Source organism: Hyperolius riggenbachi, chromosome 4 (genome assembly GCF_040937935.1).
Source record: "Hyperolius riggenbachi isolate aHypRig1 chromosome 4, aHypRig1.pri, whole genome shotgun sequence".
Lineage (NCBI taxonomy): Eukaryota > Metazoa > Chordata > Amphibia > Anura > Hyperoliidae > Hyperolius > Hyperolius riggenbachi.
Window position 1 is genome coordinate 218642971 of NC_090649.1, and position 27363 is coordinate 218670333.

The following is a 27363-nucleotide window of genomic DNA, read 5'->3' on the forward strand; positions in this document are numbered from 1 at the left end:
TACCATTTCTATGTAATGTAAGGTAACTGCCTGAAGTATCCATTCAGTATATTCACTCAATTTACCCTTCTACTACATAGATACGGTAAGATTGGATGAAAAAGATTGGATCATTAGTGGCCACCATTAGCAGATATTTTCTTCTGTGTTCTGACAGTAGTGGAGATATTCCAGTCATGTATTCCAAGATACGATTAGTCTTGCTCCTTTTTGTAACGGATTCACCTGTGGCAAGTCAAAGGGTGTAATGAGAGACCAAATAGACCAGGCGAGCATTGTTTGTGAGCATTGCTTCTTGTCACAGGTTGTGGTAGTTTGTGAGACCTCTTTCACATTACATAACGTGTGCATGAACCGGATTTCATGCATGTGTTATGACCTGCGGCGTAATGTCAGGGAGTTGCGGCGGTAGTTCTAATTCACCTGACGGGAAAACGCTGGCACTGGAAGATTAAAAGCTCCCAGATGCATGACAATGTAACGCTCTGGAACGCTTTGTCTAATGTGAAAATTAACATGAAAGTCAAATAGACTTTCATGTAACCTTTCTAAACGCATCCTAGGAGCGATCCGTTAAAACGCACGGATCAGCTCCCAGTGTGAAAGGGCCCTGAGCATTGCGGTACTTAGTGAGCATTGCATCTTGACACAGATTATGGTAGTTTGTGAGCAGTGTTTTCCCCAGATTTTTTTTTTTTTGTAGCTGAGTGGCATGAAAAATTAGCTGAGCGGGACAGGGAAATACAGAGGCCATCGGTTCCAGAGGGGCAAACTGGGTAATTGCCCAGGGCCCCAGATCTGGCTGATGGGCCTTCATGTGCTCCCTCAATACCCTTGCAGAGTATTAGTATGCTCCTCTGTTATGATTGCGTTTGTGCTGCTGTGTGCGTATTCATTCACACAAAGAGAAACATACAAACCAGTGTTCTCCCCAGGCTCTTTTAGCTGGGTGCACCACCCGGCTAGTTTTGGTGAGCCATCGGCTTACCTCCTTCTCTGCTGTAAGCCGAGTTATGCAGAGAAGTGCCGGCCCTGCATTCTCTTAACTCGCCCTACCAGCCTACTTTTTCATGCCGCCCCTGGTAGAAAAAAAATTCTGGGGAGAACACTGCATACAAAAACAGACATGTGCACACACAGACACACGCCTCAGACTAGAAAAGCTTACCTCTGGGATGGCAGCAGCATGAGGAGAGGAGGCAGGGCCGGACAGAAAGGCAAACAAATAGGCGGGATTCACATACTTGTAGCTCTCCAGTCTGTGTCCGCAGCAGAAGGAGTGTTTGAGAAAAATTGTCGAATGTACCAGTGAATGCTGCTGGTGCCCCCTAAAGTTTGCCACCTTAATTACAGTACATGATTCAAGTTTGCATGATGGTAATTTTTTTTTTACTTAGAAACTTATATTACTGGTATCTACTCCTCTAGAGCTTTAGTATAGGGATATATATTTACATAATGCATAAGATACTTGATATTTCTAAAGAATATGCATGTTATTAAGTAAAACCTTTTTTGTTTCGTAACCGCAAAATAAGAAATTCCTATGTATTTCTGAGTAAAGCCTTTGACCACAAAATGTGTCAGGACAATTTGCTCTGTACACATTTTACTCATCAGTCTGTTCACCTGTATATACTTAACCTACTACACTAATGATGATCCCAGCCATTTGTTTCACCTAAACACACGATGAACGCTGTCTATTTTTCTCATATTGACTTTCTATGCATGGCTTGCTTCTGCAATTGCAGTCTGTGAGATGAATAGGGATGGTGCCTCAATTTACATATTTTTGCAAAACTTGGAGCAGGCTCCCAAAGTTATACCTCCTGGCACTCCCAGCATCGCAAATACACACATTTACACAAACGATGGTTAGCAACCGTCACAGCAGATCCGATGTTTAAGATCCCCGACCACTCTGCACAAAGTACCGGGAATCACTTGACTTCCTGTTTGTGCCCGTCATGTGACGCCTGCTCGTATCCGCCTTGTAGGAAGATGGATAGCGGAGCATTAGTTGTCGAGGGTTGTCGGATGAGTATTCATTCTTTTATATAGTTCTGTAAATTCCAATCAATGAATCGACACCCTCAAATGGACTGTTGATTACAGAGAGAATGGCAAGGCCTGGTGGAGACAGGGCTCCTTACAAAATGTGGCAGTAGGTACAGCACTAGTATAGTGTTTGTTGCCCGCCTCTTGCATAAACTCCCAGCCTGCTCAGCGTTACTTCAGTTGGGATGTTTTGTCACATGACCAAATATTTATAAGGTGATTTCTAGCTACAAATACTTCATTTGCCAAAGGAGACATTTGGCCAAATCTCCTTAATTATGTGCCTGAATTAAGACCTTAAAGGACAGTTGTAGTGAGAAGAATATGGAGGCTGTGATATATATTTCCTCTTAAACAATACCAGTTGCTGGCAGCCCTGCTGGTCTATTTGGCTTCTGTAGTGTCTGACTCGCACACCAGAAGCAAGCATGCAGCTAATCTTGTCAGATCTGACAATAATATCAGAAACACCTGATCTGCTGCATGCTTGTTCAGGGTCTATGGCTAAAAGTATTAGATGCAGAGGTTTAACAGGCAACTGATATTGCTTAAATGGAAATAAATATTTTAGCTTCTATATAGCTCTCACTAGTTGTCCTTTAAAGTGAAAATGAAGAAAAAAACACTTGTGATATGATAAAACCCCTCTGTCTCTTTGCGTCCGGTCCCTGTGTGTGTGTGTCTCCCTGCGTTTGTGTTACTGCGCATGTGCCGCAGGGACAGCCTGGGACGGGAGCAGGACGGGCCAGGGGGCCTTCCGGGTGAGCGGGTGTGCACGCGGCTGCCGGGTAGGCGCGCTGACAGACCTAAAGCCCGTTTTTTAAACGGGCTAAGGTCACTAGTGATATGATTTGTATGTGTAGTGCAGATAGAACAATAGTAGCATAGAAAAGTTTCATACTTTTATTTTCAGTCATATAGCTTTTTTTTATAACTTTGCATCATTCTGTCATATTTGCAATTACAAACCACATTCTGTATTTTAAACTATGAAACAGAGCAGAGCTAATGACCCTTTGAAATCTCCTGCAGTAAAACCTTATCTAAAGCGGCCTCTCCCTGTTTCTTTGATCTATAAGTGCTTCAGAAATAAGGAACATCTCAGACCCAAGTTGGGTCAGAGAGCTCAGAGCAGCTCTTTTGCATAGATAACTAGAGTTTCTTAACTCATCTTGTTCTGGAAACAATATGAGATCCTGTTCTTTGCTACTGATGTTCTAATTCTTAGCTGTATACACATACAATTCATTATATCATAAGTTTATTTTCACCTCACATTGCCACCAGGGCCTGAGCCCACTAGCGCAGTTGTGCACTGTTGTCTGCTTTTTAGCAACACATCAATGTTACAGATGCTAAAAAACGGACACAACTGTGTTAGTGGGCTCAGGGTACATGAGGTTAAAAAAAAAAAAAAAAACAGAATGAGGCATGGTGCCTACATGTTCATGTAATGGTACACAACAAATGAGGACAGGGTCCTCCAACCCCCCCCCCCCCCCCTCTTCTGTGTACCATTACATGAACATGTATGTACCATTTTCTTTTCTTACCTAATGCATCCTTTAAGAATTTTGAATTTATTCTCCTTTACTCCAGCTGTAGATATTTTAGCTCCCATGTGGTAGTATAGCTATAATATACAATACAATAACATTTCTATAGCGCTTTTCTCCCATAGGACTCAAAGCGCTTAGGCTCTCTCAGATTCAGTAATTAGTAGGATGAAGTATTCACACAACAAAAGTTATATTTCTGCAAATGCCAGACTGAACAGGTGGGTTTTCAGTCTGGATTTAAACACATCCAGGGATGGGGCTGTCCTGATCTGTTGAGGTAAGGAGTTCCAAAACGTAGGGGCAGCATGACAGAAGGCTCTGGGACCAAAAGTTTCCAAGTGGACTCTGGGTATGACTAGATTATTAGAACCTGTGGATCTGAGAATGCGGGGATTGCTACGCAGCTGTAACATATCTTTCAAGTATCCAGGGCCTAGATTATTCAGGGATTTAAATGTCAGTAGGCCGATCTTGAATAGGACCCTCCATTCTATAGGTAGCCAGTGAAGGGAATGCAGGACTGGCATTATGTGGCAGTGACGGGGTTGGTTGGTTAGCAGTCTGGCAGCAGTATTCTGTATCAGCTGTAGGCGGTACAAGACCTTTTTTGGAAGGCCAGTGTAGAGAGCATTGCAGTAGTCCAGTCGGGATGTGATGAAGGCGTGGACTAAGGTTGGCAGATCTTCTGGGGGTATGAGGTGCTTGATTTTTGCAATGTTCTTCAGGTGAAAATAGGATGATTTCACCACAGCAGAGATTTGAGTTCTGAAGTTTAAATCCCCATCAATTAGAACTCCCAGGCTACGCACATGATCAGAGCTGCGTAGATCCGTGCCTCCTATTCCCAGTGGTGAAGACTGCAAGTTAAAGAGACTCCGTAACAAAAATTGCATCCTGTTTTTTATCATCCTACAAGTTCCAAAAGCTAGTCTAATGTGTTCTGGCTTACTGCAGCATGTTCTACTATCACCATCTCTGTAATAAATCAACTTATCTCTCTCTTGTCAGACTTGTCAGCCTGTGTCTGGAAGGCTGCCAAGTTCTTCAGTGTTGTGGTTCTGCTATGAACTCCCCCTTCCAGGCCCCTCTATGCACACTGCCTGTGTATTATTTAGATTAGAGCAGCTTCTCTCTTCTCTCTTATCTTTTACAAGCTGGATAAATCGTCCTCTGAGCTGGCTGGGCTTTCACATAGTGAGGAATTACAGACAAGGGCAAAGCTGTTTGCAGGAAGAAACGAGCAGCCTGAAACTTCAGTGCATGAGAACTGCAGGGGGAAAGAAACACACAAATGATCACTTGAGATTCAAAAGGAATGCTGTATACAGCCTGCTTGTGTATGGATGTATTTTCTATGTGTGGACATACTGTACATCAACCTACTTCCTGTTTCGGTGGCCATTTTGTTTGTTTACAAACAAACTTTTTAAAACTGTTTTTAACCACTTTTAATGCGGCGAGGAGCGGCGAAATTTTGACAGAGAGTAATAGGAGATGTCCCCTAACACACTGGTATGTTTACTTTTGTGCGATTTTACCAATACAGATTCTCTTTAAGTTGTTTTGTTATCATGCTCTGCCCTCCAATCAGAAGGACTTCAGTTTTGTCTGCATTTAGTTTCAGCCAGTTGTCATTCATCCATTGCTGTAGTTCATGTAAGCAGGCGTTTATAGTTAGAGTTGGGTCTGTCACACCAGGCTTGAAGGAAAGATATCGTTGGGTGTCGTCTGCATAGCAGTGGTATGTCAGGCCATGTTTTTGGATTAGTTTTCCCAACGGTAGCATGTAAATCGTGAAAAGCAGGGGAGAGGGGATTGAGCCCTGGGGCACCCCATACTTAAGTGTTACAGGGGTGGACAGGAAGGGCCCCATAGACACTTTGTGGGTTCTGCCACTCAAGGAGGATTGGAACCACTGAAGTACTATGCCATCAATGCCGCAGTATTCCTGTAGCCTGTTTATCAAGATGTCATGGTCAACTGTGTCAAAGGCTGCAGAAAGGTCTAGCAGTATGAGGATCGAGCACTCTCCTCTGTCTCTTGCCATGAGCAGGTGGTTGCATATTTGGATGAGGGCAGTTTCAGTGCTGTGGTGTTTCCTGAAGCCAGACTGGAATGGGTCATAACTGTTATTTTGTAGGATTCTGGCTTCTAGCTGGAGGTATACAGCTTTTTCAATTAGCTTGCCCAGAAAGGGGAGGTTAGAGACAGGTCTGTAGCTGGTCATTGCATCTGGGTCCAGGGAGGGTTTTTTGAGGAGAGGCCTGATGATTGCTTCCTTCAGTAAAGCAGGAAATATCCCTGATTGTAAGGAACAGTTAACAATTTTGAGGAATACCGGTACGAACAGGTCGGGGCAGTTCAACATGAACTGTGTTGGGCCAGGATCCAGGTCACAGGTAGTTAGGCGGACGTGAAGGAGGATGCTTGATGTGACTTCTTCATCAATTTCTTTGAAGTTTGACCAAGGTGTTACGTTGTCTCTGCTAATGGTCTTCGGCGCTATATTAGGCTCAGATGCTGTAAGTTGGATGGCGGACCTTATAGCGGAGACTTTGTCTGTGAAGAAATGGGCAAATTGGTCACAGAGGTCCTTTGAAGACTCGATATTAAGTTTTTGACATGCTGGGTTGCAGAGTTTTTCCACTGTGCGGAACAGTTGGGCTGGTTTGTTAACTGCATTTGCAATCTCTTGTGATAGAAAGGATGATTTTTTTCCCGTGATTACCTTTTGGTAGCTCTTCAAGTGGAAGATTAAGGCATGTTTGTCTTCTGGGGACTGAGATTTGCGCCACAGCCTCTCAAGTTTTCGGCCTTGTCTTTTCAGCTCTTTTATAGCGTTATCAAACCACTGTGCATGATGGTGTGGAGTAAGATATTTGGTGCGCAGAGAAGCAATGGTCTCAAAGGTGGAGGACACACATTTGTTGTATTTAAACACCAGAGTATCAGGGTCCAAGCTGGAGTCAGTCAATTCATCAAAGCTAAGGTTATCTCGGATATGTTGAGGTGTTAGCCCTTTTAAGCGGCGATATTTTATTTGATTCTTGACCTGGTGTTTGACGGCTGGTATTGAGAGGGAGAAGTGGATAGTGTGATGGTCTGACCAGGCAACAGGATTAATTTCCACATTGGCTATTGACAGCCCAGTATGGAATATAAGGTCCAGAGTGTGACCTTTCCTGTGAGTAGCAGAGCTGATTGATTGGAGGAAGCCCAGTTCATGTAAGGCACGAGGTAGCTCTTTTCCAAATTGTGAAGAGGAGTCGTCCACCCATGTATTGAAATCTCCAAGAACAATCCATCTGGGGTGTTCCAGTGTTAGGTTGCATAGGAGGTCTACAAGTTCCTCAAGGAAGTCTGAGTATTTTTCTGGTGGGCGGTAGATCAGCAATATGTTAATGTTTTCCTCAGCTGAAAGTTGCACCCCCAAGCATTCAAACGAGTTGGTAGGACCTACAGTAAGTGGTCTGATTTTCAAAGCTGATCTAAAGCAAAGTGCAACCCCTCCTCCCCTGCGTTCTTTCCTGTTGCAGTATATATAATATCTATTTACTGGAGTAAGCTCATAGTTTATTTGCAAAATCTGCAATAACAAAGGTTGCTAAGAGCACTTGTAGTTGGCTGCCTTTCCTCATATAAATTCACAGTAATTCCGATAGTCAAAGATTTGCTGAGCCAGAAGACTTTTCCCATGACTTTCCCTACAGATTGTAACCGAGTTTTGACTTTATTTTTTGTCATATGGATCTCTTAGCTTTGTTAGGTTTATGAACATCACTTGACCACATTTGACAAATCCCAGTTGCTTTATCTTCCCTAATAATAGTATTGGAATTAGTTGGCGTTGCAGAGCTAGACTTGAGAAACTGGATATTGTGTAGTACTTGGTGGCCTTGGGATTTCTTGGAGGCAAAGGGCTTTATATTTGGCACACGTGTCTCATGAAGTTATGGTGTTAACTTCAGTAGTGTCGCTAAAATATGTTCCATTATAATTATTACAAAATATTATTGTAATTTATAAATCATAAAAACTGTCATAAATGATATCTCGCCAAGGATTCCATAAATATTACCCTTCTTAAACTATTTCTTCACTTTTACTTGAAGCTGACTGCTTTTCTTTTTCATGTTTTTTTTGATGTAGCTACATAATTTATCAGAGGACAGATTTTTTTTTTTTCCCACCAAAAAAGCACTCTTCCATTAAAAACGTTTCAAAAAGTAGGTGAAAAAGTACTGTAAAATTATTTAGAGTATTTTTTTTAGATTGCTTGCGGTTTTAACGGCATTTTCACAGGGTATGAAAATATCACCTAGGGAAAAAAAAACTAAAAAGGAAAGTTGATTGCATATGGGCCCCAGTCTTTACATTTTGATCACATGAGTAATTGGTATATTACTTTAATAGCAGTTTAGTCTCTGTATTTCTGCTGGAGAGCACAGAGTATGTTTCACGGCTTTTGAATTCAGAAATTCAAATGTAGAGGTTGAATGTATTTCTGTATAAGGGCCCGTTTCCACTATTGCGAATTTGCATGCATTTGCCGCTTGTGAATTCGTATAGGCAATACAAGTGGATGGGGCTGTTTCCACTTGTCAGGATTTCTTTGCGGTTTTGTGTGCAGGAAAAATCTGCACGGCAGAGCCATCAGAATTCGCTCGCTGCAATTCGCATACAATATATTTAATAGGAAATTTGCATGCGGTTTCGGTATACGAATTTTACCGTGAATTTGCATACGATTTCGCATAAAAGCACACAGGCACTGACATGGCTAAATTCGCATACATACACACACATGCGAAATCGTATGCGAATTCGCAGTAAAATTCACATACAAACGCTAACAAATTCACATCCGCATGCAAATTCATTACCGCAGTTTCTGCGACAATTCCGCACCGCACAAGTGGGAACGGGCCCTAACTCAAACTAAAAAAAATAGTTTGCATACACTTTAAAAAGTATCCCACCAATTTTTTTTTTTAGTGTATTGGGTGGAGGCTAAATAGCTTTTTAAAAACCATACACCCCTTTTCAGAGCTATTGTAAATATTTGAGTAGCAGCTTGCATTCCCTTCCACTTACTGTAAAGTCTGTGTTGCATGCAGAAGTGCAGTATGCTAAGACTATTGGAGATTACCTGAGGATATTACTGGGACTGTATTTTTCTCTCCATAGTTGGAGGGAGATTTTTACACACAGTTCTTGCCAGGAGATATCCTAATCCACTCCCACTGAGGAATGGTAAACTAAGATCAATGTATCCTGGAGAGCTTAACATACAAATCACCAAGTCATAATAAAACGTTGCACTTTCTGCCTAGCGGAATTAAGTGTTTCTAAACGTGTGTAATACTCATAAATCTGGGTATAAGTCTGTTTATTCAAGCAGCTTGGTAGAGTTAATCTTTGGATGAAAAGAGCTGCCCTTTCCAGAGATTAGTTTGAACAAGTCTGCTTTCATCAAGCTTTCAGCTCAGATATGTCAAAGTTTGCTAAAAGTATGCAATAGTAATTGGATAGAGTTATCATTTGTCAACTATTAAAATGGACCTTGCATGTTCAGGCATACTGTATTAGGCCACATTACTACAATAATACAATGTAATAGTATTACTGAACCCAAGCTCTCTCACAGATAAGCAGACTGTTCTAGTCCTGCTTTGTTGGACTGTGTATAAAATGGACATCTCCTCCTATCTGGTGTTGAGCAGACTACGGGCTCTTTGCAGTTGAGAAATTGGGGGACTAGCATTACTTTAAATTTGACCCATTCCCTGACCCCTCTTTCCTGCTTGTTAAAGGTAGTTGTAACAACTTGTTAAATGGAGTTGTAAATTCCCAAAAATAAAATGAGGCCAAAAATAGTGACCCAAAAATATATGTAAACTCCCCCTTTTTTTGACGAAATAGGTCTCTATATGCCCCACCTTTTTTTTTTTTTCTTTTTACCCGATCTGGGTGCATTTTTCCTAGTTGCAGGTACCACCAGCAGGATTGTAGGGGATTTTTTTGTCTTTTTAAATTTTAGCTACAGTAACAAGCTTATCTATTCTAGCGTGAAAATAACCAACACGTTTCCTATTTCAGATAAGGTAAGGACACTATGACCAGATCATAATTGAATCCTCTCCAGCCCTTTGAAGAGTTTACACAGGGATGTAAGCCTGTTGTCTAGGTGATGTTTGCTGTGGGAAGGACAGTAAGCTGTGGCAGTAGGGAGGCAAAATGAACACTGAGATGGGTTGAAATAAAACAGGGCAGAAGTGATGTCACTTATGGCATCACAGAGAAATCGTAAAGATGGAAACCAGCAGAAATATTTCATATCTCATTCTCCTTAACCTGACATGGAACACTAAAAACAGGATGGGTAAGCTAAATAAGTAATTTTTTTCTTGGATACTTTTTTTTTTAATTAATTTTTTTAAATAATTAAATTAGTTAATATGGTGTTTTATCCAACTTTAAGCATGGTATAAATAATTATACGGAGGACTGCATAGTGGGTTGCAGCAAACCACTGATATTGGACTGTTTGGCAGTGGTAAAGACTGCCATAAATTGCTTGCAGTGGTGACAGTGTAATGGTAAGATGCCAGTTCACTGATACTCTGATGCTACATTTCACTTGCTTGACTCTCAAAGGGAACACGCCATCTGTCTTCCAGCCAAATAAGACATTATTATTTCGTATTTATATAGTGCCAACATCTTTTGCGGGACTGTACAGAGTATATTTTGTCACCTAATTAGCCTTCAGAGGGGCTCACAATCGAATCCCTACCAATCATATTTCTATGTATTGTGTAGTGTATGTATCGTAGTCTAGGGCCAACTTAGGGGGAAGCAAATTCATTTTCTGTATGTTTGTGGGGTATGGGAGGAAACCCGAGTGCCTGGAGGAAACACATGCAGACGCGAGGAGAACATACAAACTCCTTGTAGATGTTAACCTGGCTGGGATCCAAATCAGGGACCCAGCGCAGCAAGGCGAGAGCGCTAACCACTACGCCATCGTGCTGCCCCACATGGCTCAGTCTCCCTTGCGTAGGATGAAATGACTCCAGACACGCAGTGTTGTCATTTCTTGTTCAGGAATTGTTTGCAAAATGTGTGCTACTTTTTGTAAACCGTTAAAATTGACATAATCAACCTAATTGAGTATCAGGTTTTTAAAGTGTAAATTACTAAAATAACTCCTTTTTTTCTGCATTCTGGTATTTTAATCAGTCCAGGAAAGTCAATCACATTCTCAAGATGGCATTGCCTACAGTCTCTGATTATGTTTCATCAAAGATTGTAGCTTCACTGAGCTGATAATCATCACACTTTTTTTTTCCTGTTTACAGATGTATCTTGTGATTTTCCCAGAAGGAACACGTTACAACCCCAATATACCGAAGGTCATTTCCGATAGCCAGGCTTTTGCCATGAAAGAAGGTAAAACAATATTGAACAATCCTCATGAAATCCTGATCTGTGTTACAAAATTCCTAATCTAGCAGTTTTCAATTTTATCTCAGTGACCTTTTTGTGTCATGTCATAGCGCATTTCTTTGTTTACATAAATTTTATCCAGCACTTTGACCTGAGATGAGTTTACCAGTGACACGTTGATTCCTTTGCAGGAGGGGTGTAGTAGTGTTCAGCTACTTCCTCTGATGCACAGCTCAGATCCTCTGTTTTACATTCACTCCTGTGTGTTTCCGAACATTATTCTGTCACCACATAAGACAGAACACTGCCTTCAACTTGCAGGAGGAGAGACTGATCTAGGTCCAGGGTTCGAATCTCGGCTCCGCCTGTTCAGGAAGCTGCACCTATTCAGTAGGAGACCTTAGGCAAGTCTCCCTAACACTGTTACTGCCTATAGAGCGCGTCCTGGTGGCTGCAGCTCTGGCGCTTTGAGTCAGCCAGGAGAAAAGCACAATATAAATGTTGTTTGTCTTGTCTGTAAGGGGCAGAGGGCAGCATGTTTTGGTAATGATTGCCCATAACCAACAGTGAACCCCCCCCCCCCCCCATTTCGATGATCATTAGTGATTGGAATACTCAAAGCCATCTAGTCATTGTGCTATCCCTGAGAGTATACACCACAATTGTATCTATCATTTGGATGGCATGGTGGCTAAAGCTCCATATACGCGCTAATGAAACCCGCCCAAGGTGGCCGATAATGAATGCCACGGCTGAGAATCCATCATTTGTACAGCAGCCTCCGCACTGGTGCCTCTATCAGCCTGTGATGTGTCCTGGCAGTTCACTTCAGCTTACAACATTGTTCTTGCCACTTAATCCACCCGCCGTGTGACATCATTCCCGTGCTGCTCAATACCCCGCGTAGAAAAGAACACATTGCTCTCTTGCGAGCGAGTGATGTGTCTGCACAACCTCAACCCTGCACTGTTGCCCGAGGAATTGTCTCTATCCTTGTTGACGATATTGAGCAAGCCTGTAAACAGGCCTTAAGGGCCCGTTTCCACTTGCGCGGTTTCCGTGCCGAAAACAGACTTTCCCTGCAGGCAAATCGCGCAGGGAAACTGCTTGCGCTAGCGATTCGGCCGGCATTTCCATCCTAATTGATGCGGGGAGCTGTGAATCTTATAGCCGTGCGTAGCACAGCTGATGGGATTAGTCTGCGTAACCGCAGACCCAGAAGTGCCACCGTGTGGCTGAAGTGGAAACTGGCCCTTATTGGTGTGCATGTGGTTATACGTTCTCCCCGTGTTTGAACTTTCTCCAGGCAGACAGGAGGATCCATGAGTGACTGCGAGAGCACGGGACAGCTGCAGGGGGCTGAAAGAAGCCCCAGGTGAGTAAAACTGATTTTTTTTCTATGCCAGGCTTAAGTATCCCTTTAAAGAGAACCAGAGACGTAGCACCCTCATGTATTTTATTACATTTATCAGTGGGACCATGACAGTAAACACCTACCCTGCTTTTAGTTTCATTCTTATCTGCTTAATTAGTCCATTAGCAGCTGTGATAAAAATCCCCGACTGGCTCCGTCTAGGTTTGACCTGGAATCATTATAGCTGAGTCACTCTTCTGTGGAGTCTTTTCAAGCCCAAGCCTGCCACCTCCTGGCTCATATTTCCTGCTTTGCATACTGAGAGCTGTGATGACATGGGAGGGGCTGCTGCTGCTGAGAGAGGAGCTCTGAAACAGAGCAATATGATCTGTGTGCTCTGTGTGCCTCTGCATAAATAATGATGACTGCAGTTTCATTCCTATGAGAGACACTTCCTACAGGCAGCTGCACATCCTATCAAAATGATAGCACACAGATAAAAGGCTGCAGCAGCCTAGTCTCATATAGCCTAGACAGCACATCCAGAACAACTCATAACCCGGAAGCAGAAGATATATGAATCGGCGGCCAGATTTGATTTTTCCTGGAGCAATAATGGATAAAAAAACACTAAAAAAGGCACACCGGAGCAGCGAAATTATCAGGTTGAGCATTTATTCCTTACAAGCTATCAACTGATATGTTTATTTTGTGTGAAACGTTCATCTCTGGTTCCCTTTAAGGGGACCTGAACTCAGAACTTCCTCTCTGATCTAAAAGATATGCAACAGCATAATAAATGTTAAGGAAACACATATCTTTGTTACAGCTGATATAAATCTGCAGTCTGTCTACTTCCTGCTTTTATGGAAGCAGACATATTTCTAACATCCTGTGTTTACCAATTAACTGTCTGCCGTGGTAGGCAGCTGACACAGGCAAGGGGTCAAATTACAACTTGTGCTTAGTCACAGATGAGGGGGAGTTACAGGCAAAACTCTCTAAATACATACAGAGTGCATTTCTGTATGCTTCCCTTCTGTCCTGTGCAAGAGTTCAGGTCCACATTAATGGAGCTTTCCCTGGGGTGACTGGCCATTTTCTACAATAATCCCGTTGATTAATTGGGCTTTGTTACTGTCTAAATTCCATGCTGCAGTATAGTCTGTGTAAAACACCTTGAGGGGAGAAGTACCTATGATATATTAATACCTCTCTCCTTATTTATGTGAAATACCTGGTAGCTCAGTTGGAAAAAGTCTGCATTGGATCATAATTTTAATGAGGACTGGTATATAGTAAAGGTGGTGATCTAAGACCTAACCAGCCTTGCTGGTGTAGGAAAGCAGAAACCGCCTTCCAGACACATCAGAAAACATTAATTTTGCCAACTCTAAAGTTTTCTTTGTATGTTTACTATATACGTGCATAGATTGTTTATGGTGGTGCGGCCAAACGCTATCTTGTTCCATGCAAGTCTTTGTTGTGGCACTCTCTGTTTATTTGGCTAAAGAACACACATTTTTCTAGCAATTGTTGTTGGTGTCTGGTACACTTTTCTGCACAGTCTTTCATATTCTAAAATAAGCGTAAAGTAGATTTCAGACTGGATAACATAGTCCATGTACAGATGTGCTCAAAATTATGTTAAAATTTTGCATCTCAGAAGCATTGATCTAGTGTAGTTGTGACAAATCCTCAAAAGATATGGAAGCAAATGAGTCTGTAAGCCGGCCCGTTTATCTTATGGCTTAACACGAAGTAGGAAGCATACAAGCTTATCCTCAAACAACCTTCAAGTGACAGTAATAAATTGGTAACTCAGTCATCATCTAGAACAAAAACATGACTGCGTCTGCTTAACATTACTGATTTCCTATCTAGGTGGAATAAGCTCTTGAGGTTCTTAAACACCATTCCCACGATTGTACATGCTCTGTGGTCATACTATAGTGAATATTTATAGGCTTACGTGACTTTGTATGCTTTCATTTACTGCCTTTATCTCTGTTCATATTTGTAACTTTAAATCGTTATTAGATGAAAGCTTTTCATAATTGTTATGATTCTGAATTCATGCCAGGTAACTGGATGTTTAAAAAGGGGACCTGTTGTATCTCAGCCGGTTCTCTTGAATTTACCCTAAACCGTCAGTAAGAGTGATAGTGGGCAGACACATTACTGTCTGGGAAGCTGCCCAGGTGGTCACTGCATCTCAGTGCTGGAAGGTTTTATGGCAGCCTTCAGTGAGGTTAGAAGTTTCCCCTGACTCAGGTGAGAGGCAGTTAGTTTCCTATAGTTTCAGACAGTTTGTATACCTGCCTGGGTATAAGCAAACAGCTTGGGAACCACTGAGCGTTGAAGGCACTGCTGTAGTTTCAGTTTGAGTATTGTTTTGATTTAAAGGGGAACTCCAGTGAAAATAATGTAAGAAAAAAGTGCTTAATTTTTACAATTAATAATGTATAAATGATTTAGTCAGTGTTTTCCCATTGTAAAATCTTTCCTCTTCCTGATTTACATTCTGACATTTACCACATGGTGACATTTTTACTGCTAACAGGTGATGTCACTGGAAGGAGATGCTGCTTGCTTTTTTGGCAGTTGGACCCAGCTGTAAACGGCTGTTATTTCCCACCATGCAATGAGGTTCACAGACAGGAAACACTGTGGGAGGGGTTTCACCACAATATCAGCCATGCAGATCCCCCAGATGATCAGTTTGTGATAAGGAATAGATTTCTCATGTAAAAGGGGGTATCAGCTACTGATTGGGATAAAGTTCAATTCTTGGTCACGGTTCCTCTTTAAGTATTTCTTTTGTAGTTGAATTGCATTTGGCCATGGGCAGTAAAGAGGTTACATTGAATGTGGTTGCGTCCGTGTCGCATCTCCATCACGTGGAAAATGCTGACAACTTTTTAAGGACTCGATCCCACTGGACATGTTGGCATGTTTGTGTGAAAGCATGCAAACACATATTAGCATTCACACACATTCTCAAATTTTTGAAGGTTTCTGTAGGAAATACAAACGTTTGTCTAACAATAATAATAAAATTTTTTTCCAATTAAGCACCTGAGCAGGAAGTGCTAACACATAGCAGAAGCAGATTTGGGTTGTGGCATGCACCACAGTGTGAGCTGTGTTAGCAGTTTTTTTCAGTTATCAACCATATCTGGGAACAGCATCGCTGGCTCCTGTATGATAAACTGCAAATACAGTGCATACTGTTTATTATGTAGTTATTGCAAAAATCTCAATTCAACAGAACATTTGGTAATCGCATCAATACATTTTATATCTTAGGGCTCCCAGTATTAAAGCATGTACTGACTCCACGTGTGAAGGCTACTCATCTGGCAATTGAGACCATGCAGGACTACCTGGATGCAGTATATGACATTACTGTAGCATACGAAGGAACCATAACTCCGAGTGGACAGCGAAGAGAGGCACCATCTATGGCAGGTACAGCTATCTACTGTTTTTCTGTGTTTTTTTTCTGTCTGCTTTGCAGATCATAAACGGATACATTTTCTGTTTTAGGCTAATGGATGATCATATACAAGCAGGCATAAGCAGTGTTGTAACTAGCAAATTAGTTTTTGCTTTTTTTTTTTTTTGGCACAATGGATTTCAAAACACTCAAATCACTGTGCCATAATTACCCTACAGTTGGTGGTCAGACCAACCCCCGTCCATTCGGATTACTAAACCCCATTAGGACAGTTAGTTCTTGCTCTGTTATTTGAAAATTAGGTGTAAGCAGTGTCTGGACTCTTTATGGCCACTTACCTCGGCTTTTTAAGTGGAGATCTGCAATAAAAGGGCCAGATGGGGTATTGAGTGAACAGTGGAGTAGATCACCACTTTTATAACAATGGGGGGTAAAAAAATGGACACTTGGGAGAAATAACAGCATGTTTTCTGGCAAACAGGAAGTTTGCCCCCTTCTAAATATTGCTTTAGTAAGTTGATGACATGAGCTGCCATAGTAAGTTACTGATGACAGATGCATCTGTATGGTTGCTTATTTTTTCTTATAACCTGCAATGAATTTAACGTATCAATAGTCAAAGCTGCTTGCCTTGTGACAGGTTGCCATATGACCGTCCGGAAACTCCCTCTGACTAGTGAGGGTCACGTCGAGGAGAACTCAGAGATGCATGTGATTTTGTTTTATCAGCTGATAGATTTGCAAAGTTCTGATTTGCTGTGATCACATCCTGCTTTGGCACATGATCATAACTAGCGAATCAGAGATTTGCTTATCACCTGACCAAACTGACTTCATGCTTCTCAATGAGTTCTCCTAGACATGACCATCGGTACCTTTGACACACCTGTGTCTGAGATCCTGTTAAACACACCATGAAATAACGGTTTTATATCCACACAAAACAAAGAAATCATTTGATTACTTTTGCCATTAATTTTTGCTTTTTATAGAGCTGAACTGAACTCATTAGGTTTTTCACATCAACAATAGAATTTACCTTTTAAAAGGAACTCTTGGTGAGAGACTTATAGAGGCTGCCATTTTACCTTCTGTTCAAAGGGAACCTGAGGTGAGAGACACATGGATGCTGCCATATGTTTTTCTTTTTAAACCGTACCAGTTGCCTGGCAGTCCTGCTGATCTCTTAAGGGAACACTTAAGGCAACCAAAAAAAAAAAAGTTTTACTCACCTGGGGCTTCTACCAGCCCCCTGCAGCTGTCCGGTACCCACACAGTCTCGCTCCGATGCTCATGTCCCCCGCCGGCAACAACTTCAATTTTCGGTGACAGGTGCGGGAACACGAGTGATTCTTCGCATTCCTGGCCGCAATAGCAGTATAGAGGGCGCTGTAAGCACCCATATCTTTTATGCAGCACAATTGTTAGAAGACTTTTGCTGTGAAACAAGTAGAAATAACAAAACAAAACAAAAAACTTTGTTCAAAAAGCTGAAAAGACTGCTGAGAAGTCATTCCAACAGTTGGATTGTAGTGTAGTTGGCTCCAGTAGTGTTTGAATCACACATGCAGCTAATCCAGTCAGACACACCAGATCTGCATGCTTGTTCAGGGTCTATGCCTAAAAGTTTTAGCCAGAGGATCAGCAGGACAGCCAGGCCATGTGCATTGATCGGCCACTACTTATTTGGAAAGTGGTGCCCCAATAAGAGGGTTTGGTTTTTCGTAATGTGAAGTTGTCACAGTCAATTCTGTAAAGTTTTGAGATTCAAAATGGTAAATATTAGTATAATACATTATTATTGATATATTTAATCCCAGCATCTTCCGTGGCACTGATGAGCAAACCAGATTCATTATTTTAGTTAAAAGCATAAGTGATTGTTTGGAAAGGTTCTGTATGCAGTTATAGACTTGTAACAAAAATCATTATACTGTACAGACACAAGGAGTTACCATATATACTCATGTATAAGCTAACCCGTGTATAAGCTGAGGTACCCACTTTCCTCCCACAAATCAAGACAAAGGGATTGACCCGCATATAAGCCAAGGATGCGAAATGAAGGGTCTCCTGAGTTTCAATAATCAAAGTAAATGCAACAACCACGTCTTTGTATATGCAACAATCAGTATGAAGAAGCCAGCGCCATACGGCCAGTAATTATGCTACTACATACTGCTTCTGCCACTGGGGATGTGTATAATACTCCTGTGTGGACAGTAGGAGTGCTCTGTTGGGGAGCTCAATTAGCTAATCAGGTCCTGAGTGGTGCAGTGCTGTTCTTGAAGTATCACTGGCCAGTGGTAATGGTGATCTGCATAGACATCGGGGAGGGGGGAGCATGGAAAAGGAAAGCGTACTCAGACTAGTGTGGTGATTCCTAGCAAGCTTGCGAGTAAAATATCTCAGCTGTATCAATGGCTTACTGAGGCCACTTCCTGTGGGCTGGTGTAACTGCGCAGTCAATCCACAAGGTGAATATAGCACGTGTCACTAGCAGGCATGAAAGTGCTGTGTGCACAAGAAGGCTCACACAGAACAGCTGTCTCTCTCTCTCTTACATGTGTTGCCCAGCCACAACAATATCATTGGAGGAGCACTCCTTCTGGGCTCTCTCCTATGCCTTGACTGGAGGAGTGCTCCTTCTCTCTCTCCTCTATCTTGATGGGAGGAGCGTTCCTCCTCCGGTTCGAAGCGATGCTCTTAATCCACGTTCTGTTCCTCCGTGCAGCCATGCCACGTGGATGTGTAACAACTCCAGACATGTTCTCCCGTGGTGGCCCAATCATACAGGGCAGACATTCGATCCTCGCCGGCACAGGCTACAATGCGCCCTTACTATTCCACTCCTTCTCCACTGTCCAGTCACTAGGGGGCACAGAAACAGGTAAGACCGGACACAGAGATGACAGTTGTCAGTTGGGGACTCGAGTATAAGCCAAAGGGGGAACTTTTGAGCAGATTTTTTTGTGCTCAAATGTGGCTTTTACGCGAGTATATACACTATGTGAGATGTTCCTCACAGCAGGATGAACTTGTAAACAGCATATTTCATAAATGGGTATGTTCTGTAATAATGGTGGAAAACGCTGGGTTAGACCATGGGTCTTCAGCGGTGTTGCTCTGATTTTATGGTGGTTCGTTTTAATCTGTTTTGTGTTCTCTAATGCAAGCTTCTCACAGAAAATTTGCTTTGTGTAGTCGGCTGTAAATCCTTTGCTGAAATTATTTCAAAGTGGCTTCTTCTAAATAAGGCGCATCACTGTGTGTTTCTGTGCCAGAAATCTTCCAGGACAAGCAGTTCACAGCATGACATTAAATTCCCTATGAATTATTATCCCTATTAAACTGCCATATAAAATATATTGTCTGCAAACTGTATTTAGTTTTTTATTCTGCTCAAAAAAAGTCTGGTTGAGTGTTTCATTGCCAATTTGACCATTTGTTTGGGTTCAAGCTTAAGTTTATTGATGTGTTGAAGTATTTGATTTTCTGTATGCAAGAAAAGATGAGTTCCTGAAATCCTGCTTCCATGTTGTATAAGTGAGATCTCACAAGGGACACTGGATGATAATCAATCACATGTATGGTCTGGATTTTCAGTCCGTTCCACTTACATTCAAGCATTGTTTGCAGTAATTGGGCTGACAGGCCCTATTAAAATATCACTATTAATCTATTGGCAGCCATGAGCATTTGCAGCATAATCAACAACATCCTCCAAAGATTCTGTGTCATTTATGTAGTTCAAGAACATTGTGTAGAAGTGGCAACTGTTGAAGAAGTTTAAAGTAACCCTTTACTACATAGTGAATACTTGCTTCATGCTATAAATGAAGCAGGTGTCATCAGCACTTGTATTCAGAGATGAGCACCCAAACATTTCAGCTGTGGATGCTTAGTTTGGCAGGCAGCTGCTGCAGAGAGTCTTTTGTGCATCATCAGTGCCACAATCTGTTCATGCTGAAGTCCAAATTGAATGTGGAAGGGGAGGATTGGTTAGTTTTCCGTAGATCAGAACAATAAAACTATCCGGCTGGGGAAGATTAGTGTCTGTTCTTAGAACTCTAATGTTCCCCAGCCAGTTAAGAATAGGCGGTGGGAAGGTGTAAATGTTGAGGGAGGGTTGGCAGACATGAGGAAGGGGTTAAAATAGTGAGAGTTAGGTGTTTGGTAGTAGAACAGAAGAGGTTAGGATTAAGCTCCGTACACACGTACCAGGACTGTCACCCGGCTGGGATCTTGGCTCCAACCCTCAGGCAACAGTTCAAGGCAGAGTCTGTACAGACATGTCAGTAACCTAAAGGGGAGGAGGGCAGATAGCACACAATGGTGCTGGCACTATAAGTAGAGCAACAGTGCACTCAGCCTGCATTTGTCAGTCAATACAGCAGGTGGAAAGATTGCGCATTGAGGAGGGTCAGGGGATTTGCTGTACTGTACACACACTAAATTCTCAGCTGCAGCAGACTGGCTACTTCAGCCTAGAACCATCTAGCGTGTATACAAGGCTTTTGATATTAGAATGAGTTTTTTCGTAAGGGGATCAGTTAAAGCAAACCTGAAGCGGATCGCTCAGAAACAGCCTCATCAGTCCAGCGACAGACTGTACACACGCTGTACCGCCTGCTGAAAACACGCCCAGCAGGAGATGACGACGGACCTGTCGTTGCCGTCCATCAGGCGTGTGTACCGACCTTAAGTCCTGTGTTTAACCCTTTGAATGCTGTTCTAGTAAAAAAAAAAAAAAAAAAAAAAAGTGGTGGTTGTATATAATATGCTGTAAATAATCTATTAGAGCAAAGAAGAAATGCTGGGATTCATACCGCTTTAAATGACTTGTTTTCAATGTTCCACTAGCGTGGGCAGTATGTAATGAGTTGGTCATTGATCCGTCCAGACGTGAGGATATACAGGTCGTTCGGTTCGTCGTGCCGTGCGGGTGGTCGTTTGCACATTGTGCACTTGTTGAATGTGTGTATGTAGACTATTCTATTTCTTAGCTGTACTACACATACAATTCATTATCTCATAACTTTATTTTCAGGTTTGCTTTAAGTTTACTTAATTTGCAAGGGAGATATTTTGAAACTACCAACAAAACATTACCAAACCTGATATTTACCGCCACTGGCAATCTTATGAGCACAACGCTCAGAATCTACCCTGCCACACTTCTACTTACCCCAATAAAAACATACTTTGGGTGTCAAATTTGCCAGAGCCCCGATAACTGTCCTTTGCTTCTGAAATTGACTAACAAATCATGTAGTGGTTTCAATGACTTCTAGCTAATCCTGTAATCCATTCAAGGCTGAAACAGCTAGTATGTTTTCCAAACAGCAGAGTCTGCTGGTGTGTTTTAAAGGGTCAACACGCTGTTCAGCCCTTCTGTGTTTAAACTGGCATTTCATGGCAAAGGGGAAAAAAACTATGGGCTAGAAAGCTGTATAACAAAAATGACTGAAAGAAATACTCCATCTTTAGCGCTTCTGTTTCCGAGGCCTTTTTTACACTTGCAGGTTAAATCTGCATCACATTACCCTATTTTTCTTCAAAGGGCTTCAAAAGCAATGAAAGTCTATGGAGACTTAATACAGTGCCATGGAAGTATTCGAGCCCCTGCAAGGGTAACAACGCGTTACCGCAAGCACCACGCTTAATGCACGGTGCTTGGGGTAATGACTCTATGGGCGACGCACATACTGTAAACGACGGAGTGCCTTGCAGTGCACTTGTGGACCAACGGGAAACCCAGTGATGTACTTCCTGCCCAGCAGGGGGCAGTGCTATGCATATGCCCATGTTGGCGCACTCTGACACAGGTTCATATGACTGTCGTTTTTTGCGTTGCAGTGGGATGTGACCGGAGCATCACATCCCTACCGCATCGCAAAAAAGTGTAAAACCAACCTTAAAGTGAACCTCCGGACTAAAAATCTACTCAGCAGAACTGAAAAGGCTTGGTGTCTCTTTAAGTTTCACAGCATCAGAACTTTGTATTTCTTACCAAAGTATAATTTTTAGCTGCATTTTTAGCTAAGCTCCACCCATCAAAGAAAAAAAGCCCGGGCTTTTTTCCCCTGATGCTGTGCAGAGCATGATGGGATTTCCTATGTTGTTCACGTTGCCTAGCAACTGGGATGGGTGATGAGGACACAGGACAGTTGGAACTGTGTCTCATGATCCCTGTCACCTCCTTTCAACCAAAAAGATGGCTGCCATCATGAAATCACAAACCTTTGCCTGTTCTTTTAAAACAGGGTGGGTAAGAGATTATATTACCTATTTATTTTAATTAACATAACTAATGTAACTTAATAACAGTATGTTTATTTAGGCTGAAGTTCCTCTTTAAGCTATGGCACCTTTCTGTAAAGGTTCTTACAGTCCTGATGGTGTGGTTGGATGTGCAAGTCCTGCTGGCATTCTGGCCTCTTTATGCACACAAGGATTTGGCCAGGTCTAGTGTCTTCATTTAAGACGGGAGAGCAGAATAATCAGTTGTTTCCCTCACCCTAGGGCTGTAGTAACCGGAACATATGTGCCTCTGTGAGATGGTCACCTAGTTCAGAGTTCCCCAACCCTGTCCTCAGGGCCCACCAACAGTACATGTTTTGCAGAAAACCACAAACATGCACAGGTGAGGTAATTAGTGTCTCAGCAGAGCTGATTAACTACCTCTGTGGATTTCCACAAAACGTACACTGTTGGTGGGCCTTGAGGACAGGGTTGGGGAACAGTGACCTAGTTAATCCATACATCGGGGTAATACTGTAGACCAGATTTGTCGTGATCTAGCATGGATGAAGGAAAGCTCCACCTTATTGCCTCTGAGATGTAAACCTCCCCAGCACTGGAAAAATACAAAGGCTTTGATAAAAGGAAATAGGTTTATTTTTAACTTCAGCGGTTCTGCGAATGTATTTTTAATCAAATAACATTAATATTTTGGTTTCATGCAGAAAGCTGCAGTATTTCTTCTCTGCATTTTTTATGGTTCATTATAATCATTATACTCAGCTTTTCTGTGGAGATTCTTTATTCCTATTTCCTTGTTTGTAAACTAAAACATGTTTCGCTTGCAAACTTCCTGTGTTGAACATTTATTGTGGAATGGTTTCCAAAAAATGCTGCTGCTGTGTTTTTGCCCCAGTAAACTGTGGGAAAAGACACGTCTATAATCTCTGACTTCCTTGCTCTCTGTGGTTCTTCCTGTGAGTCCACATTTTGCGTCTTGGTTTAATTTCAGCTTTAGGGCTGGGGCCTAGTACAAACTTGAAAACGATAATGTTTTAAGGAGCGAAGTATTTACGAGGGAATGTGATTTTGCCTGCAACTAAATCGGTTAAATGCTGCTGCATGCAGTGCTTTGAGATTTCACAGACATCGCAAGTGCTGGCGATCGGCTCCACCGCATAGGTTGAATGCTCCTAAAAGCGTGCCAGTGAGCCCCACCCTTAGTATGAGAGACAGAGGCACACCATCAGGAGTTAACGTTCTATTTATACCAAATGGATGGCTATATTCATGTATATTTTTGTAATGCACTTTTTTTCCCCAAGAAAACATAAGTGCATTTCAGTGACAGAATTAACAAATTTTTTTAGTTGGCCCTTATGAAATGCACTGCAAAGGGAATTTTAGTGGACCTTTTATGCGCTACATTGAATAGCAATTTTCATTTTTGCATGTTTTCTACAATAGTTCTATTGTGGTACAAACAACCTTAGGCCCCGTTCACATCACAAACGCGGATGGCCATGCGTGCGGAACGCAACGCATGCGAACGCACGCCATCTGCGTTTGTGTGCGTTGCGTGGCTGATCCCATCACTGAAAAGTAAATAGGACAGCCACGCGGTTTTCCAAAAAATGCGGCATGCCGCACAGGTCCGGAACGCATGCAGTGTGAACATCAGACAGTGCACTCTATGCACTGTCTGATGTCGTGCGTGTCGGCCTCCCGCACGCGTTTCCAAAACGCGGCTGGAAACGCGTGCAGTGTGAACGGGGCCTTACCTGTGTGGCTGCACTTTTGTCTTCCTGTTTACTAACCTCCTTGGCGGTTAATTTTTTCTGCAAAAATTGCAGAATTCCAATTTTTTTTTATTTTTTTTTTAATGTTTCATGTAAAGCTACCAGAGTGGTAGCTACATGAAACACCACTAGAGGGCGCATGTGGCCCTCTAGTCAGATCGTCGCCGGCATCTATAGCAAACAGGGGAACGCGTATATAACGCGTTCCCCTGTTTGGCTTCTCCTGTCGCCATGGCGACGATCGGGATGACGTCATGGACGTCAGCCGACGTCCTGACGTCAGGCACACCCGATCCAGCCCATAGCGCTGCCCGGAACTCATTGATCCGGGCAGCGCAGGGCTCTGGCGGGGGGGGGGGCCCTCTTCAGCCGCTGCGTGCGGCCGATCGCCGCAGAGCGGCGGCGATCAAGCTGTGCGCGCGGCTAGCAAAGTGCTGGCTGCGCGCACAGCAATTTACAGAACGAAAATCGCCCCACCGGGGGCTGAGATCTCCCCCTGCGCGGCATAGCCCGAGCTCAGCTCGGGCTTACCGCCAGGGAGGTTAAGCTCTTAAATTCAGAGACTTGTTTAGAGAACAGCCATCATTATTTAAACTTGCCTGAATGATGGGTTCCATAGGCAGGTATGTAGGGCTGCCTGATCACTTTAGTATTACTTGTGTAGCATTATATGGGGTTTCTTGTAGGGGTGGAGTTCCAGCACAGAGCCCACTGATATATATGCAATGAAATAATTAAATAAAACTTGACTGAAAATAAAGCTTTCCTAGAAAATATCACAAGCAAAGATGATGCAGACCCCGCCACACTCTGCCTAGCCACATGGCAGGGAAAGCTGAAGACAAGACCTCACACCTGGTACACCACTCCAGGAACAGCAGTCAGAAAAAGCAGTATATTGAGTAGTGGTGTTAAAACTGCTGCCATGCGGACGTATTTAAAGAGACTCCGTAACAAAAATTGCATCCTGTTTTTTATCATCCTACAACTTCCAAAAGCTATTCTAATGTGTTCTGGCTTACTGCAGCACGTTTTACTATCACCATCTCTGTAATAAATCAACTTATCTCTCTCTTGTCAGACTTGTCAGCCTGTGTCTGGAAGGCTGCCAAGTTCTTCAGTGTTGTGGTTCTGTGATGCATCTCCCCCCTCCTGGCCCCTCTATGCACACTGCCTGTGAGTTATTTAGATTAGTACAGCTTCTCTCTGCTCTATTATCTTTTACAAGCTGGATAAATCCTCCTCTGAGCTGGCTGGGCTTTCACATACTGAGGAATTACATACAGGCACAGCTGTCTGCACTCTGCAGGAAGAAACAGCCTGACACTTCAGTGGAAGATAGCTGCAGGGGGAAAGAAACACACAAATGATCTCTTGAGATTAAAAAGGAAGGCTGTATACAGCCTGCTTGTGTATGAATGTATTTTCTATGTGTGGACATACTGTACATCAACCTACTTCCTGTTTTGGTGGCCATTTTGTTTGTTTATAAACAAACTTTTCAAAACTGTTTTTAACCACTTTTAATGCGGCGAGGAGCGGCGAAATTGTGACAGAGGGTAATAGGAGATGTCCCCTAACGCACTGGTATGTTTACTTTTGTGCGATGTTAACAATACAGATTCTCTTTAAAGTCGTCCCTTACATACAGTGATTGTGCTGGTTGGCAATTGTTGTTCTGGGTGGTGCATGAGTGAAGTTAGGCTTAATCTGTATTCATTTTATAATTTCTTATGTAAAATTGCCTCCCTGGATCTTCCACAGATCTCGAGAGGTATTTCAGAGACAGAGAACACAGCTGTGTTTTCAGTACAAGTGATTCTCACTTACAGTTCTTTCAATGTGTGATGTACAGTACATTTAAAAATAACTTTCTATGAGGAGGAAAGTAATAGGGGGTCCCTTCATTTCCTAGAGGTCATCCTCTTTATTTAGACAAAGCTCCTGGATGGGGTTTCAGTCTTTTGCTAACTATTTTGTGCTATGTATCCTATCTGCCTATCTGCTTCAGATCTGTTGATCTGCATAGTAAACAACTGTGGATAGGTATTATGCAGTGCGTGATACATAGAAATTCATCTGGACAGAGATTTGAAGTTTACAAGCGACCTTCAACCACAACAATATTTGTAAACCGCTTTTCTTCCAAAGGCCTCAAAATGCATAGATATGTTACACCTTAGTACGAAGTAGCCTTATGGAAAGTAAATACAAAATAAAAAGCCACAGAGCTTTTTCCTCTGTAGCAAACCCCTCCATGGTTGGAATCGTGTTTTCATTGGGCGGGGTAAGGAGTTCCAAATGGAAGGGGCAGAATGACAGAACCCTCTAGCTCCAAAGTTTCATTTTAACATGTACGATACAATCCTGATTGTACAATCTTTTAAAGGGAAAACACATCTGTGTAGTATACAAGTCCACAGATAAAGAATGTTAACATATTTATGAAAATCCTTCTAATACATTGAAGTGGTAAGGGCTCTTTCACATCAGGGCTTGCGTTGAACGCTCAAAGCATACGTTTTGCTGTATGCGTTTTAATATGCGTTGCACTGCAGTGAGTGTGCGTTTTTAATCCGTTTTCAATGCGTTACAGCACATAGGAAAACGCAGGTAATTTTCTTTTCTTTTAGTTCTCAACTCTCTACATTGTTCCTCTGTTGCATTCTGGGACTGATTGCCTGCGTTAACGGATTAAAAACGCGCATTATGTGCGTTTTACATTGACTAACATTGTAACGCATAAAGCTAGCGTCGGCCAAAAAACTGCGCCTGGGTGCAGTGCAACGCAACGCACAAAAAGGTTGCGTTATATGTGAAAGCTAAAATGAAAGTCTATGGACTTTCATTTTACCTTGGGTAACGCAAACTTTACCCGTTGCGTTGAAACGCAGAAAATCTGCCCTAATGTGAAAGAGCCCTAAGAGAAGTTTGGACAGTAAAGATTGTATGGTTAGATAGTTCCTGTACTGATCAGTGTACACACATGTAGGCTCAATTTGGAGGGGAGAAGGAGCAGACTTTCTTTTTTGGGTTCATACAAACAAAATGTTCAAGAAAAGCAAACTTGGCGGTTCTCTCTTTACCCAAGTATGAGCAAAGGTGTAAGCAGGCACCTTCAATCAGTTTTTGGATCAGTTTTGGCAACATTAAGTAAATGTCCATACCTAGCTTGACACTGTAAAGGATATTGGGTATAGTTGGGAATAACATTGAATTGAAAACTCTGCACTGTCTTAAAGGGAACCTAAACTGAGAAGGATGTGTATTTTCCCTTTTAAAATAATACCAGTTGCCTGACTCTCCTGCTGATCCTGTGTCTCTAATACTTTTAGCCACAGCCCCTGAACAAGCATGCAGATCAGGTGCTCTGACTGAAGTCAGACTGGATTAGCTGCATGCTTGTTTCAGCTGTGTGATTCAGCCACTACTGCAGCC

At 42.4% G+C, this 27363-nt stretch overlaps 1 protein-coding gene across 3 annotated transcripts in view; it reads left to right on the forward strand.

Annotated features, from left to right (window-relative positions):
- The window catches only part of AGPAT5 (1-acylglycerol-3-phosphate O-acyltransferase 5), a 100635-nt gene that overhangs the window by 47325 nt on the left and 25947 nt on the right, over window positions 1–27363 (forward strand). For all 3 annotated transcript variants that reach the window (XM_068281356.1, XM_068281357.1, XM_068281358.1), the window contains exons 5-6: window positions 10982–11072; window positions 15733–15894. In XM_068281356.1, coding sequence (XP_068137457.1) covers window positions 10982–11072; window positions 15733–15894 — 253 coding nt within the window. The remainder of the gene's footprint in view (window positions 1–10981; window positions 11073–15732; window positions 15895–27363) is intronic.